Raw genomic sequence first — 16,078 nt, forward strand, 5'->3', positions numbered from 1 at the left:
TATCTTGATTTCTGATAAACCTTGAGGTTTCGTCCTTTTAAAATGAATTAGTTGAACAGCTCCCTGACTTCCATAAACCTCAGGCGCGGGTTTCTTTTTTATCCGAGGAATGGATTGCTTAGAAGCTACTGCATATTTTGGCATGTACGTTAAAATCAGCGTTATCGTACACCTGCCGTGTAAAGCACGGCAGGTCATCTTTCTGCGGATCGCCTGCAAATGCTGACACTTTCAGCCGAACAGCTTCTGTATAGGATGAACAAAACCCCAAAGAGGAAACTGCATCAACCTATTTTCTTGAGCCGTACTTTTTCTAGAGAAAACGGCCAACCCTGCAAGGAATGGTGAGGCCAACTATCTGGGCCTTACTGCCGCTACAAGACTTTGAGCAAGCGTGTTGCTTATCTGGAAGTGTCAGCAATCGCAGGCGATCCTCAGAAAATTGACCAGCTGCGCTTTACACATTGCGCTTAATTTGCATGTTGGTCTCTCAATCCCAAAGGTTTTTTCATGCTTAGAGTCCCATGGCCTTATATATACGTGGAATATAAATAAACAAATAAATGATCAAAACATATTTTTTAATGAGTTTTTTTAACCAACTTAAACGTTTTCTTTTCAAAAGTATACTCATCAGAGAGCAAATCAACTTAAAAAAATGTAACTAACTTAAAAAAGATAATGTAATGTAAGTTAACATTAAAAGTTTTCTTTTGTGCGGTACCTACTCCTCAAAACGTGACACTACGCAAAGGCCGACTCCGCATCTTGCACACATGTATCTCGATTCGCTTCTTTTTTTTTCTGGTCTTTTCTGTGGTTACAAACGTTTCACCTTCTAGCAGCTACCTATAAGCGTTGCCACCAGTGCTACAATATAGCATATATCTAAAATATGTGAACAAATATATACGGCAATGGGTCCGCATGACCTGTCTTAGGTGCCAACATTTTGAGGCTTTGAGAATAATAATCTAACATTTTCGGACATATTTCTACGGCATTGGAACACCAATGAGTCTAAAATTTTATAAGCAACGCATATTTTCGGCTTTGGTAAATTGATACCATAACACCTTGAACGTATATATACGGCGGCTGGGAATACAGACCCACTTTTTCAAAAACATATATATGCAGCGTTGGGACAGAAAGGGTTAACGTACATACAATCGACGGATACCACACTTTTTACGTTATGGATGGCATTTATTGTATTGCACCAAAACATGCAATAGCTCCTAAATAATCCATTCCTCGGCAAAAAACTAAACCCGCACCTGAGGTTTATGGAAGTCAGAGAGCTGTTCAACTAATACATTTTGACAGGACAAAACCTCAAGGTTTATCAGAAATCAAGATCCGAAGCGAATGTTCACACCAACTGAAACTGTGACTCCATTTGTGCCTGATCTTCTGTGGCTCTAAGGGAAAAGCAGAGTCATTCTTGGTATTTTAGGATGGAATGGATTCATGGAAGCTGTGAGAAGAGGCATACCATATTCATATTATGAAATTACATTTATTATTCGTACAGACAACTAGGAGAAATTTATCAAATGACAGCATTCTAATAAAAAATAAAGTTTTGGAATTAAAAAGTGGGTTTTGCCAAGACCGTTAAAAATTGGCAATTTTCAACTTGCACTTTAGACCGAACGGTTCGTCTAAAAAAAGTAAATAGTGATATTTGTAGATAATTTTAAGTACTTTAATTTCTGGTAACAGGCCATTTACTAAAAGTTAATAGTTTTCGAGATTTGAGCAAAAAAGCGGAAAAAAGCTGAAGTTTTTCGATTTTTTCAATGTTCCGGCAAGAAATTTTGTCCGCAAACCTCATATTCGGATTCAGCAGCCCAAAATCCATATATAATGAAAGAAATCAGAACTACCCCAAAACTTTCCCACTAGGGAGCTCGTAGAATACAAAAAGTATTAAATAAACAAAACAGCAGTAGAAAGACTTTTAGGAAGATGAACAAACTTTCAAAACAATTTCGCCAATATTTATTGGAGGAGAATGGATGAAAACAACTCTAAATCAAATATCGAGAAAAATAGTAATTTTCGTATAATTTGAGTTTCATCAAAGCACAAACAATATTCGATTGATACCTAAAGTCACAATATTCTATTATTATTCCAATGATGATAAAAGTCATCCACTTTTTAGCTTTATTGATTCGAGAAGAGCGCATACGCGCTCCAGTTGCCCAGCACAGTTTTCCGTGCGCTTTTCTTCTGCTTTTCCGACCACAATTGACGAGATCAAACGCATTATCCTTAATGCCGCCGACCAAACAAATGGTCGTAAAAAATCGCCCGCCACAGATGTCTATTGTTCGGAGTGGTCTATTTCGCAGCTTCTCAATGGAGCCACTTAGAAGAACGCAGATTTTTTGCTGTAGTTAATTAAAAATGATATTTTCAGTGTTAGTTTTTTGTGTTTTGAGTGCTAGTGGTAACGTATTAGGTGAGTAAAATGTTAGAGTACTGTTTTAGAAGGATTAGAGGGATGTTTATAAGATGCTAGATAGTGCGATCTGGGGCATTGATATTCATGAGAAAAAAATTTTTTGAAAATAAGAATGCAAACAAGGCTTTAAAATCTTCCTATCTTTGCACATTAATTAATCAAGATATATTTTTTTTCATAACTCGCTTTTTTCCAATATTTATGTTTTTCTCAGATAATCGTTTGTTTTTTATGTAACGTTTTTCTTGGGTTCAAAAAAGTTTATCTAGGGTTTTTTCTGTAGATATTACCCCAGTTTATCTGTATAAAATTATCTATTTCACGTAAAAATATTATAAAGGTTTCGAAGGTTCTAAAAGGTATATGAGGGATAGCTGATGAACAATCCTTGAAGACGTACAGTTGATTTTTCCACATAATAAATCATAAAAACTGAAAAAATCATTTTTTTGCCTATAAAACGTTCCTTATACATTTTAGAGAAAAATGGTTCAAATACAAGTTGTGGATCTTAAAGGTCCTTAAATTTGATGGCCACTAAATTAAAATGCATAAACAATTTACCGAGATAGTTGCAAAAAATTCTTATTTTTGCAGTAATTTATAATGCAAAAATATAAATGTTAATATTATTATTATTATTATACAATAATATCGAGCAAAAGCAAAGCTTATATGGCTCAAAGTACAAAATAATTGTAGGTCTTAAACTAAATAATATAACATAAAACAAATTCTTACAAAATAAAAATTAAATTAAAGTAGATAATTATTCAAAAGAATTGGTTTTTACAAAAGTTCTTACAACAATAGCAAATTAAAAATAGATACAAGAATTAGAAAGTAGGTAAGTATACCTAAAAATTTCAAATTTTTTTCTCATAAAGAAAAAAACATAAAATATATCCTTACATTTTATAACAACTATTTTAACAAAAATTGCTAACATTACACATACAATGTCCAGTTAGTTATCATCAAACCTGTTTTTGAAACTATTTAAGCTAATAGCTCCTACGATGTCATCACTTAAACTGCTCCATTTATCAAAAACTCGATTTACCAAAAAGTTTTGCCTCACAGTAGTTTTAAAAGGTTCCTTTTTCAATTTATAGTGATGACCTCGTAGTCTAGCATCTTCACTGATATTAAAAAAATTCGATGTTGCCCAAAATTCCCCCCTAAGAATTCTCTCTCTCTCTCTCTCTCTCTCTCTCTCTCTCTCTCTCTCTCTCTCTCTCTCTCTCTCTCTCTCTCTCTCTCTTCTAATCTCTCTGTCTTCTTAATCGAGTTTTATAGCTTAATCTTGCATAATTAAAAGGTAGCTTAGTAGCTCTTCGTTGTACTCCTTCTAATAAATTAATATATCTTTGTAAATGAGGTGACCAAACAGATACCGCAAATTCCAGGTGAGGTCTGACACACAGTATAAAGAGCGAAGTCTATATACTGTGGTCTGACATAACTTTTATAGAAATTCAAAAACAAGTACGGAGACATCCTAGGAAAAGCTTTTGATATGAGGTACTATAAAGCAGAGTTAGCTTTACCGACTACTTTTGCTGTTTGAGTAGACCAACCTAACGTTTGGTTGAGCGTAACGCCCAAGTTATTAACTTCCTCAGGGCCCCCGTAACCGGGCGTGCAACGCGTGCGGCGCACGCGGGCGTAACCCCAAAGGGGCGCCAAACCGAAGGTTTGGTAAATAAGAAATATTTATTTTAAATGAGATAATCATTTTTATATACAATTTTAATTATTTCATTAACAGCTAGAGAAATCTCAAAAATCAAATATTGTGTTATTACTGAAAAAATAATTATTCCTGTCCTGAAATGTTGAACTTCCTCCGTCAAAAATATATTAAACGGGCTCCACACTCTCGGCGAAGTTACTTCGCCAAAGTTGACCGAAGTCCGAAGTACCCTCTCTACACACTCGTTCTACTTCGCGAGGAAGTGCGATACCTACAAAGAGCGATGCGATACCGACAAAGACCCCTTTGACCAGACCGACAGAGAATGGAAGTAGAACGAAGTGAGGCAAAGTTACACAAGGTGGCCGTCTACACTCTCGTACTTGTTGAACCTCGATCGACTTCGGCGAGAGTGAAGTGCGGGCTTTAAAGCATTACAGATACCCAACGCCCTTTTCATTTATTACGAATAATGCGATAACTCTTTTATTGGTATTGATTAATTAATTAATAATAATAAAAGAGTAAAGAGTTATCACATTATTTGTAATAACTGAAAAGGGCTAATTATTAATAATAATAAAAGATTTATCACATTATTTCTAATAAATGAAAAGGGCGTTGTTGAAAAGTACAATTAATGTAGGATAAAAAGTTCTTTCTAAAAAGCTTTGCATGGTCTAAAATCTAAGATGCAACCATCAAATCCTATCAAATTTTTTCAATTTTATATGAGATATACAGCGTGTCTACCTAAGTTGGAAACATATGGGAAACTTTTTTATTATTAATTTTACGAAAAAAAGTTATTCTTAATAAAAAGTTCTGCATTTCGCAAAACCTAAGATTCAATCATCAAATATCAAATTTTCTCAATATTATACGAAGTATGTCAAAAAATATGAATTTCGGTCAAGGGTAAAGTACCTTTATTTCTCTCAATATCGAAAATTCTTATGATAAAAAGTTGTTTGGAATTAAAAACTAAGATCAAATATTCAATTACATGCTTTTAATTGAAAAAAAATTTTTCTCAAATTTATGGATACGTAACATAATTTTTAATTATTACAAATATGATAACTCTTTTATTATTCATTTTACGAAAAAAAGTTATTCTTCATAAAAAGCTCTGCATGGTCCAAAATCTAAGACACAACCATGATATATCAACTTTTATTAATTTTATACGAGGTGTGTCAAAGGTTTCACCCCTATTCAGCGGTCCCCGATTGAGCGGTCTCAATACAGCGGTCCCCGTTTCAGCGGTACCCCGATTCAGCGGTCCCCAATAGAGCGGTCTCAATAAGAAAATAATAATATGACAATGATAAGTAATTAGTTTTATTGTAGGATATTATTTTAACCTATTCTTGTTTGAAAATATACAGGTAATATCTAAGTATCCGGTATATACCTCAGTTAATAGGGAAAAAAATCATCGATTTCAGGTAAAAATGTTCTACAGGGTTTTCAAAGTTTTAAACGTTAGATGAGGGATAACTGATGATAATTCCGTGAAGACGTACAGCTGTTTTTGCTTTTTTTTTTTAACAATTCCAAAGAATTAAAAAAGCAGTTTTTTGACTATAAAACGTTTTTTGTACATTTTAGAGAAAAATGTTTCAAATAAATGTAGATCTTAAAAAGTTCTTTAATTTGGTGGTAAGCATATTGTAATATATAAACAATTGACCGAGATAATTGTAAAAAACCCTCATTTTTGCAGTAAATTATAAATATTAATAACTTTATTTTTTGCACAATGACGTAAAATTTAATGACTTTAAATTATGTCAATTAATGAGTTATTTAAGTGTGCTAAATTTCAACCAGATCGACCAAATAGTTTATAAGTTATTCAATTTGTTTATCCCAGAGAGCAATTGTTTATACAACTGTTCTTGCCCTACAGTGACTCTGTGATATATTTAACAGATCGCAGTCGATTATTTGAGACTTTAATTTTAAGACGTATTAAAAATTTTTTAACATTTTATTGAAATTGTTATTAAAAAAACTGTTTGAAAAATACCTGACTTTTAGCTTATAAACAATTAGAATAACTTAGATATTTTTTATGTTCCGTGCTTGTATGTAGGCTCAATGAAAAGCTGATGAAAAAATGCATATAAAAAAAGAAAAAATAATTTTATATGTTCATTTTTTATTGTTAAAACTACTGTCCCCAAGAGGGTCCTGTTTTTACTCATTTTCCTGAACGATGCCTCTCAAATGGCATGCTGCAGAACCAAACGCCGCTGAAACGGGTCGGTGGAATCGAGAACCGCCGAAACGGGGACTGCTGAAATGGGTACCGCTGAACCGGGGACTGCTGAAAAGGGTCGGTGGAATCGAGAACCGCTGAAACGGGGACTGTTAAAATGGGGTCTTACCGTGTCAAAAAATATGAAATTTGCTCAAGATTATAGTACCTTTATATTTCACAATATTTTAATTATAAGGATGTAATTGCATATTGAAACATAGTTTTTAATTCTAAACAACTTTTGTTAATAACCATTTTCAATATTGTAAAAAATAAAGGTACTTTTCTCTTGAGTAAAATTCATATTTTTTGACATACCTCGTATAAAATTAATAAAATGTGATATCTGATGATTGGATCTTCGGTCTTAGGACATGCAGAGCTTTTTACAAAGAATACCTTTTTTTCGTAAAAGTAATAATAAAAGAGTTATCGCATGTGTAATAAATAAAAACGAAGTTACGTATCAATAAATTTAGAAAAATTTGGAAAATATTTTTCCAATTAGAAGCATATTATTGCATATTTGATCTTAGTTTTTATTTTCAAACAACTTTTCATAATAAGAATTTTCGATATTGAGAGAAATAAAGGTACTTTACTCTTGAACGAAATTCATATTTTTTGACATAGCTCGTATAATATTGACAAAATTTGATATCTGATGATTGAATCTGAGGTTCTAGAGCATGCAGAACTTTTTATAAAGAATAACATTTTTTCGTAAAATGAATAACAAAAAAGTTTCCCATATGTTTCCAACTTAATTAGACACGCTGTATGTAAAAAAATATGAGTTTCGATCAAAAGTAAAGTACCTTTCTAGATCACTATATATTTCATTTAGAAGGATGTAATTTCATATAGAAACATAGTTTTTAATGCTGAACAACTTTTCATAATAAATTTTCAATATTGTGAAAACTAAACGTACTTTGCTCTTGACCGAAATTCATATTTTTTGACATACCTCGTATAAGATTCATAAAATTTGATATTTGATGGTTGCCTTCTGAGTTCTAGACAATGCAGAACTTTTTATGAAGAATAACTTTTTCTCGCGAAATTAATAATAAAACAGTTTCCCATATGGCTCCTAGTTATGTAGACACCCTGTATAAAATTTGTTTGACAACTTTGAAATGACAAAATATTATTGTTTATTTACTTAAATGTATATTTTTAATTTAATATGCAGGGTGCTTCATTAATGTTGCAAAAAATTTAAGGGGAAAGGCGCAAAATTTCGCCTGTCAAAATTTTCAATGTGTTTGAAATGTATTCATTTTTTTTCGAATCCTGAGAAAACTAATAAGTATTTTAAAAAAATTTAAACGCAAAATGAAAGATAACGTTATTGCCGAGGGCAGACACTGCCGACAGTCCCTTAAAATAAATAAAATGTTATTCGATTTTCATTTGTTTCCAAGATACGGGGTGTTAAAATTTTTCTTACAAACTGACGATTTATTTATTGTTCTAAAACCGGTTGAGATGTGCAAATGCAATTTGGTGGGTTTTAAGACATAGTTATTGCGCATGTTTTGACATACAATTAAGAATTTTATATTCACCATTGGCGCGCGTACGCGTAATAGTCTGAAATATTTTAAAGATAAAAATGGTACGCCACTGAAATATTTCAAATGAAAAATCTTTCTTGAATTCCTCGTTCAATTTGTGACAAAAAATATATCTTCCCTTTATTTCCTGCAACGCTTCGTTTCCATGCAAAAAATAAAACATCTTAACGCTTACAAAGTTTTTGATGAAGTTTCTATATGAATGTGTAGAAACTTATTTCGAATACTTTGTAAGCGTTAAGATATTTTATTTTTGCATGAAAACGAAGCGTCGTATGAACAAACATGAAGATAGATTGTTTGTCAGAAATTAAACAGGAAATTCAAATATAATTTTTAATTTGAAATATCTCAGTGGCGTACTATTTTTTTGTTTTAAAAATTTTAGACTGTCACCCGTACTCGAGCCAATGGTGAATATAAAATTCTTAATTGTGTCTTAAAAAATGTGCACCAATTATGTCTTAAAACCCACCAAATTTCATTTGCACACCTCAACCGGTTTTAGAGCAATAAATAAATCGTCAGCTTGTAAGAAAAAATTTAATACCCCGTATCTCGGAAACAAATGAAAATCGAATAACAACATAATATGAGTTATTTTTGATTATTTTTACGTACGAGTATATTATACAGTCTTAAAGTTTGGTGCGTTCCTCCCCACTCATCCTGTATATAGTAGATTTAAAGGGCGCTAAAATATGTCCCGCCCGCGGGCGCCAATCAACCTTGCGGGGCCCTGAACTTCCTGTACCGATTTCAGAGGAGCTCCATCCAAAAAATATGTTATAATCAGGGGTGGCCAAACTGTGGCTCGCGAGCCACATGTGGCTCTTTGAAGGATTATTTGTGGCTCTCAATAAATGTACCTGAATTACTTTTTATTTTGTGTTTCAAAATGTCTTACATTATTGATATAAAAGAATAAGTGTAACATCAGAACTTAGACAAGGAGACTCCTTATCACTGTTGCTATTCAATTTGGCCTTAGAATATGTAATACGTAAAATATCATCTGAGTTGACAGGGCGATTTGCAAATCGAGGATCAAAACTATTGTTGGCCTTTGGTGATAATCTAGGTGCAGCCGCTCATTCTACAAGAGACGGGAGAGAGCAGTGCCGGATTTAGGGTATTTGCGGCCCTAGGCCAAATTACCCCGAGCGGCCCCCGATAACTTCACGATTATGTAATTAAAGCATAAAGACTTAATAATAATAATAATAATTAAAACGTTTATTTTAATTTTACTTTTTAAAATTCATAATAAAAAGTATAACATAAATGACTAGAAATGCCTCTAATGTTCTATTTAAATACTACTCTGGGGTAATTAGCAAAATACAAGGAAAAGTTATTTACCAGCAATTTTATTGCTGGAATCGAATCTTATTATTGTATGTATTAATAATATAGATATGCAAAGTCCGCAGATAGTGTGCTACTTTTTTTATAAACAAAATGGCGCCCGAAAATCGTGTTTTTGTCAATTTTTGCTCTATAACTCCAAAGATTTTAATTTTAGACCAAAAACACCCAAATAAAAATTCACCACAATTAAATTCTGCATAGAGACTTGTTTTTTCCGATTTACTTCGACGAAAACTTTCCCCGGAAAAAGCGGGTTTTTCCAACAAAATCTTTAATTTTCAACTAAACTTTTAGATAAGTAGTTGTTAATCAATAATTAAATAACTTGGTAACGTAAAAGCCCTTTCCGTATATATTATAATTCCAGAAGTCTATGGAAATTGAATGAACAGTTTAGCAACAATTAAAATGTTAATTAAAAATTTACGGTCGCTATAATAACGACAATAATTATGATGTATAAGAATAACTATGATTTTTTTATAAAAAGACATTATACCTATCTATTGTACTTTACAGAATTGAAATTGGACTATTTAAGCGGCCTCAGGAATATTTTAAAATTATAAACAATTTATTGGTTTATAAACAAATAGAATATCTCGGGAAATATTAAACTAAATTAAATTGTGAGAACGGTATTCGAAAGGCAGCGGCAGGATGCTTCTTCTAAAAGAAAAAACGTTTAATTATGACGAGTTGTTCCTGAGATACAACCGGTCAAAGTTGACCGGAATTTACGGCAAAGATATAAACAATAGGATCATAATTTTTAAACCATCACCTTTTTATTTTTGTCCTCTTTCTCCACACCAATTTTCATATCCTTAAAATGCTCATAACATATATTATTATAATAAAAACTATCGATAATACGTGTGAAAATTGCCAAAAATAGCAAAATTCCAATCAAAAATTAGGTTGGAGAAAATGTAACCCTCAAAGTTCAAAATCGGTATACGTTAAGAAAATGCATTTTCTCGACTTCCCATAGAACAATTTCCTTCATTCTTTTTTTGTTCCCTAATAACTCGAGTAGAGCCATCGAACTAACGCATTATTAAATGTCAAACTTGCTTTTGTTTTGTTATAATATATTAATTTATTTATAAGAACAGAAAATTACATATTTTTTCCAGTTGTAGGCTTTTTTTTAGATAAACTTACTACAAGTGTACATTTTAAAGTTAAAAACATAAATATTCTCATTTGAAAGCTGTACAATTATTTAAACAATTTTTAATTAAACAAATTAAAATATTGTGTTATAATAAATAAATAAATTTATTATAACAAAAAAAAGCAAGTTTGACATTTAATAATGCGTTAGTTCGATGGCTCTACTCGAGTTACTTGAGAACAAAAAAAGAATGAAGGAAATTGCTCCATGGGAAGCCGAGAAAATGCATTTTTTTTTAACGTATACCGATTTTGAACTTTGAGGATTACATTTTCTCCAACCTAATTTTTGATTGGAATTTTGCTATTTTTGGCAATTTTCACACGTATTATCGATAGTTTTTATTATAATAATATATGTTATGAGGATTTTAAAGATATGAAAATTGGTGTGGAGAAAGAGGACAAAAATAAAAAGGTGATGGTTTGAAAATTATGATCCTATTGTTTATATCTTTGCCGTAAATTTCGGTCAACTTTGACCGGTTGTGTCTCAGGAACCACTCGTCATAATTAAACGTTTTTTCTTTTAAAAGAAGCGTCCTGTCGCTGTCTTTCGAATACCGTTTTCACAATTTAATTTAGTTTAATATTTCCCGAGATATTCTATTTGTTTATAAGCCAAAAAATTGTTTATAATTTTAAAATATTCCTGAGGCCGCTTAAATAGTCCAATTTCAAGTACATTAGATAGTTATAGTGTCTTTTTATAAAAAAATCATAGTTATTCTTATGCATCGTAATTATTGTCGTTATTATAGCGACCGTAAATTTTTAATTAACATTTCAATTGTTGCTAAACTGTTCATTAAATTTCCATCGGCGTCTGGAATTATAATATATTCGGAAAGGGCTTTTACGTTACCAAGTTATTTAATTATTGATTAACAACTACTTATCTAAAAGTTTAGTTAAAAATTAAAGATTTTGTTGGAAAAACCCGCTTTTTCCGTGGAAAATTTTCGTCGAAGTAAATCGGAAAAAACACGTCTCTATGCAGAATTTAATTGCGGTGAATTTTTATTTGGGTATTTTTGGTCTAAAGTTAAAATCTTTGGAGTTATAGAGCAAAAATTGAAAAAAACACGATTTTCGGGCGCCATTTTGTTTATAAAAAAAGTAGCACACTATCTGCGGACTTTGCATATCTATATTATTAATATATACAATCATAAGTTTCGATTGCAGCAATAAAATTGCTGGTAAATAACTTTTCCCAAAAATGGCCTATTCTCCGATAATCAGCCCAGACTATACGGACATAAATAGGTTGAAATGTATTTACTAATTAAATAATCTTGGTTTGCAAATTTGGCTAAAACCTCAAGACAGCTCTAACAATTTCTATATTTATAGAAATTTCGAAAAAGAAATTTTATAGAAAGAATTCTATATTTATCGACGCCTTTGAGATGTTGGTTTTCCGAAGGATGCTGAAGATCTCTTGGACAGATCACGTGACCAACAAGGAAGTGCTGAGAAGAATGGAAACTGAGAGAGAATTCCTAAATATTGAAAAAAAAAACAGAACAACGAGTTATCTAGGAAATAATTTACATAGGAGAAAGATGCAACTTTTTACGACTCATATAATGGAAGGGATAGTGGAAGGAAGAAGAAAATGCTCCTGGCTGAAGAAGCCAGTGAGAGACTGGACAGGCATGGACATGCATTCGATACTAAGAACCGCTCAAAATAGAGAACAATTTTGCTGTAGTTGTAGCCAACCTTCAGTAATGGAGAAGGCACCTTAAGAAGAAGATAGACAATTATATAATTCAAAATGTTAGCAAACAGCAGTTATTTGTAAAATTATTAATATTGCTAAAATGATTATATTATAAATAATTAGTATTGTAGTTAATTGTTAAAATTAAATACCATTTGTTTCATTCGGAGGGAAAAGTACATATAACAACAAAAAACTTAAAAAAGCAGAGTTGAAAAGACATTATAAGTAAAAGAACAAACAAAATAATATGAACAGTACTAGTAATAGGGTACGGTACTTAAAAATAAAAATATTAATTGGAAAAGACTTGGAAAAGACTCAGTGGCGTGCTGGCCATATAAATGAATCTGTGCAATCACCGAGAGGCCGCGGCCTCTTGAGGCCGGTCAAATAGGTTTTTTCACAAAAAAAATTTAGACGTAACAAAAGAAATATTTTTTAAATTTATAATCGAATGTTAATTTTGTTAATATAGGCGCTTAACGCGCGTTTTAATAACACACGATTACTAATACGGATGGTGTTCACATGCTAACCCGCGTTTTAAATCATTAAAACGCGTGTTGGCATGTGAACGGTGTCAAGTAGTATGTAGTTAATGTAAGTAAATGAATAAGACTCTACATAAATAGATTGCTACAGATAATCTTTATTTTCATACATACAAGTATGTATATTTATGGTTTTCCAATTTCTTTCAAACATGTATGTATTCTGCAGAATAAAAAACGGAAAAACGTCTTGCACATTTTTGACCGAATTATTGGAAGTATCGAAAAACAATTTGATCAAGACAAATCGTTTTATGATGATATAAGCACTCTAATCCTAGAAACTTTGATACAATGAAAAATGGTATACAGTGGTACCTCGACATACGAGGGTAATTCGTTCCGCAACCTTGCTCGTATGTCAAAGCAATTTTCCCCATTGAAATATACTGAAATGTCATTGTTCCGTTTCAGTCCCAAAAAAACACCTCAATAGTTACTCGTACACCTTGCCCATGTTTTTCAATGATTTCACGTTCTTCGAACCCATGGTTATAAAACTAAATGTGAAACAACTTTATTAAAAATACTTCGAAAACAAGCAATGCCGACAGACTGAGGTCTAGGTCTATACATAAAGTACCTTTAACGACATTTAAACCATTTACTGAAAAATAAAAAAAAATATCCTACCATATCTGCGACTGCAATTAGATAAAAACTTGTGGATTCTGCTGATAAATGATATTAATAATATTATAATATTTAATAATAATTATTATTAAATAATAAATAAATTCTGATAATAAATTTTATTAAAAAATAGGATTTGGCAAAATACTGAAATTATAGAACATCGATTTAATAATGAATATATTCAGTCACAGAAAATATGAAGGATGATATTATTAATCTAAGTGATAATGAACATGAACTAACAAATGACAATTTTGTTGATGTCGTGAAAACTTCACCTCCGATATCAGTTATTATTTGTAAGATTGCTTATTGTTAAATAAAAAAAATATAGCAAATTATAAAAAATCATTGAATCCAAAGTTTTATGTTTGATTTAAAAATAATTTATATTTTTGTTTTTTTGATTTTATAAATAACAAAATAAAACATCCTGATTATAGAAGGTAACATGAGGAAGGGAGGCCGCTTTTCTATAAAATCACCGGGCCGCTTGAAAAGTTCCAGCACGCCACTGAAAATACTGCAAGACTTGTACACACTTCTAAATAAGTCAAAACGGCAAACAGGTGTATGTTTTCAAAAAACTTTTGATAGTGTGTAAAAAATATATTTTATATCAGCTAAGTACTTTCAACACATAACGTGCCATCATCAGAGCTTCCTAAAAGGACATATTAAAGATAAGATTTTTTCCATATAAAAAATGAGTGAAAAAAATATTAATGCCTGGTTGCACCAACAAATCTTAAGCTCTAGCGTAACGCAGCTCAGCTTATAGATACGACCGATTTAAATGTCACATACGTTGCACCATAATTTTCAATTATTATCAATGCAATCCATTGTAGGGGAGTGCAATTAGAACGAAAAGATACAATGTTTCGGAAAAAATCAAACAAGGTTATATTTTTCTAAAACTTTTTTTGTTAGTTTATAAATATATTAAAGTAAAAAGTTCTACTCAAAAATTTCGCCGCTAATTGTTTATTAATTGTTTAAACAATAACAATTGTTTTGTATAAATATTGTTAATAATATGGGTGAATTCAACATTTTATTTTGATAAAAAATGTTTTTATTTTAATTTTGATTATGCTGAACCCGAATCTGACATTACAATTTGCAAATTCAAAATGGCGGGTTCAAAATGGCGGGTTCAAAATGGCGGATTTTTTCCTAAAAATCCTTAAAAAGTAGTTGTAAAATCCGAATTTTTTTTATAAAACGTGTTTGTTTACATATATGTGGATATTTTTGAGAGGTTGCTGAACCTGAATCAAATTTTGATAATTTAAATTATAAAATGGCAGATCCAAAATGGCGGATAACTTAAGAAATAGTTGTAAAATCATAATGTCTTTACAAAATGTATTTATTTCTACATATATTTATTTTTGAGAGCTTTGATAAACCTAACTTAAATGTCAACATTATAAACTATAAAATGGCGGATCCAAAATGCGGATTTTCTAAAAAGAACATAAAAAAGAACATTTTTCTATAACATTTATTGTCTTTATTTTTAACAGGTTGTTGAATCTGAATTAAAGATTAAAAATTTAAATTTCAAAATGGCGGATCCAAAATGGCGGATATTTAAATGAAAAACAAGTAGAATCCAATCAAACAAATATGGAATTTAATTCTTAAAAAAAAGATAAAGAAATAATTTTCACAATAATATTAAAAATTAAAATGTGTTAGAAAGAATATTTAAAAAAAAACAAATTTTCGATTAGAAGGACATAATTACATATTGGAACATAGTTTTTAATTCCAAACAACTTTTCTTCATAAAAATTTTCGATATTGTGAAATATAAAGGTACTTTACTCTTGAGTGAAATTCATATTTTTTGACATACCTCGTACAAAATTAAAAAAATTTGATAATTGATGGTTGCATCTTATGTTATATACGATGCAGGGTATTTTATAAAGAATAACTTTTTTTCGTAAAACTGATATTAAAAAAGTTATCAATAGGTTCCAAGTTACGCAGACATACTGTATAAGAGGTAAAAAAAAATTTTTTGTTGAACATTTATTATTGTTGAAGCTTATTACTAAATGTATTTTAGGTAAGTTTTACAGAAAAAAGTTTTGATCACTCTGTATATACATTTTTTCAGCTGGTAATTTTCGGTTTTCGTATTACATTTTTGTTATCTTTCTTAGTTTTCTCAAAAAGGAATGGTTTATTTCATTTTTAAACAAAAATAATTCAGTGTTTTTTAAAGGTTACATACCAAGTTTTAAAAAGATAGCAAAAAAATTGTATTATATTTATTCAAACTTGAGTAATGCCGTCTTAAATTGGTGGGAATTCTGTAAAACTACGAAGTTTTCAAAAATTACATTTTTTGAGACATCGCATTATTTGAATTAAATTTTTGAGATTTTTTTTTGAATGAAACATCGTCTAGTAAGATGATTGTGAGTGTGCAAATTTGAGAGTTTTATAAGTAAAATTGTATTAGTTACACATTTTTAAATCATTTTTAAACAAAATTCATGTAAGGCTCACTTTCCGCCCACACCGTACTTATGTTCATACATTTTATTTCTTTTTATTACAACCAT

General features: G+C 30.7%; 1 protein-coding gene across 1 annotated transcript in view; it reads left to right on the forward strand.

Annotated features, from left to right (window-relative positions):
• Positions 1 to 2,312: 2,312 nt before the first annotated feature.
• Positions 2,313 to 16,078, forward strand: part of LOC126892205 (adhesion G protein-coupled receptor L2-like) — a 162,880-nt gene continuing 149,114 nt past the window's right edge. The window contains exon 1 of the mRNA XM_050661712.1: positions 2,313 to 2,473. Coding sequence (XP_050517669.1) covers positions 2,419 to 2,473 — 55 coding nt within the window. The 5' untranslated portion in view covers positions 2,313 to 2,418. The remainder of the gene's footprint in view (positions 2,474 to 16,078) is intronic.

This window comes from Diabrotica virgifera, chromosome 9 (assembly GCF_917563875.1).
Source record: "Diabrotica virgifera virgifera chromosome 9, PGI_DIABVI_V3a".
NCBI lineage: Eukaryota > Metazoa > Arthropoda > Insecta > Coleoptera > Chrysomelidae > Diabrotica > Diabrotica virgifera.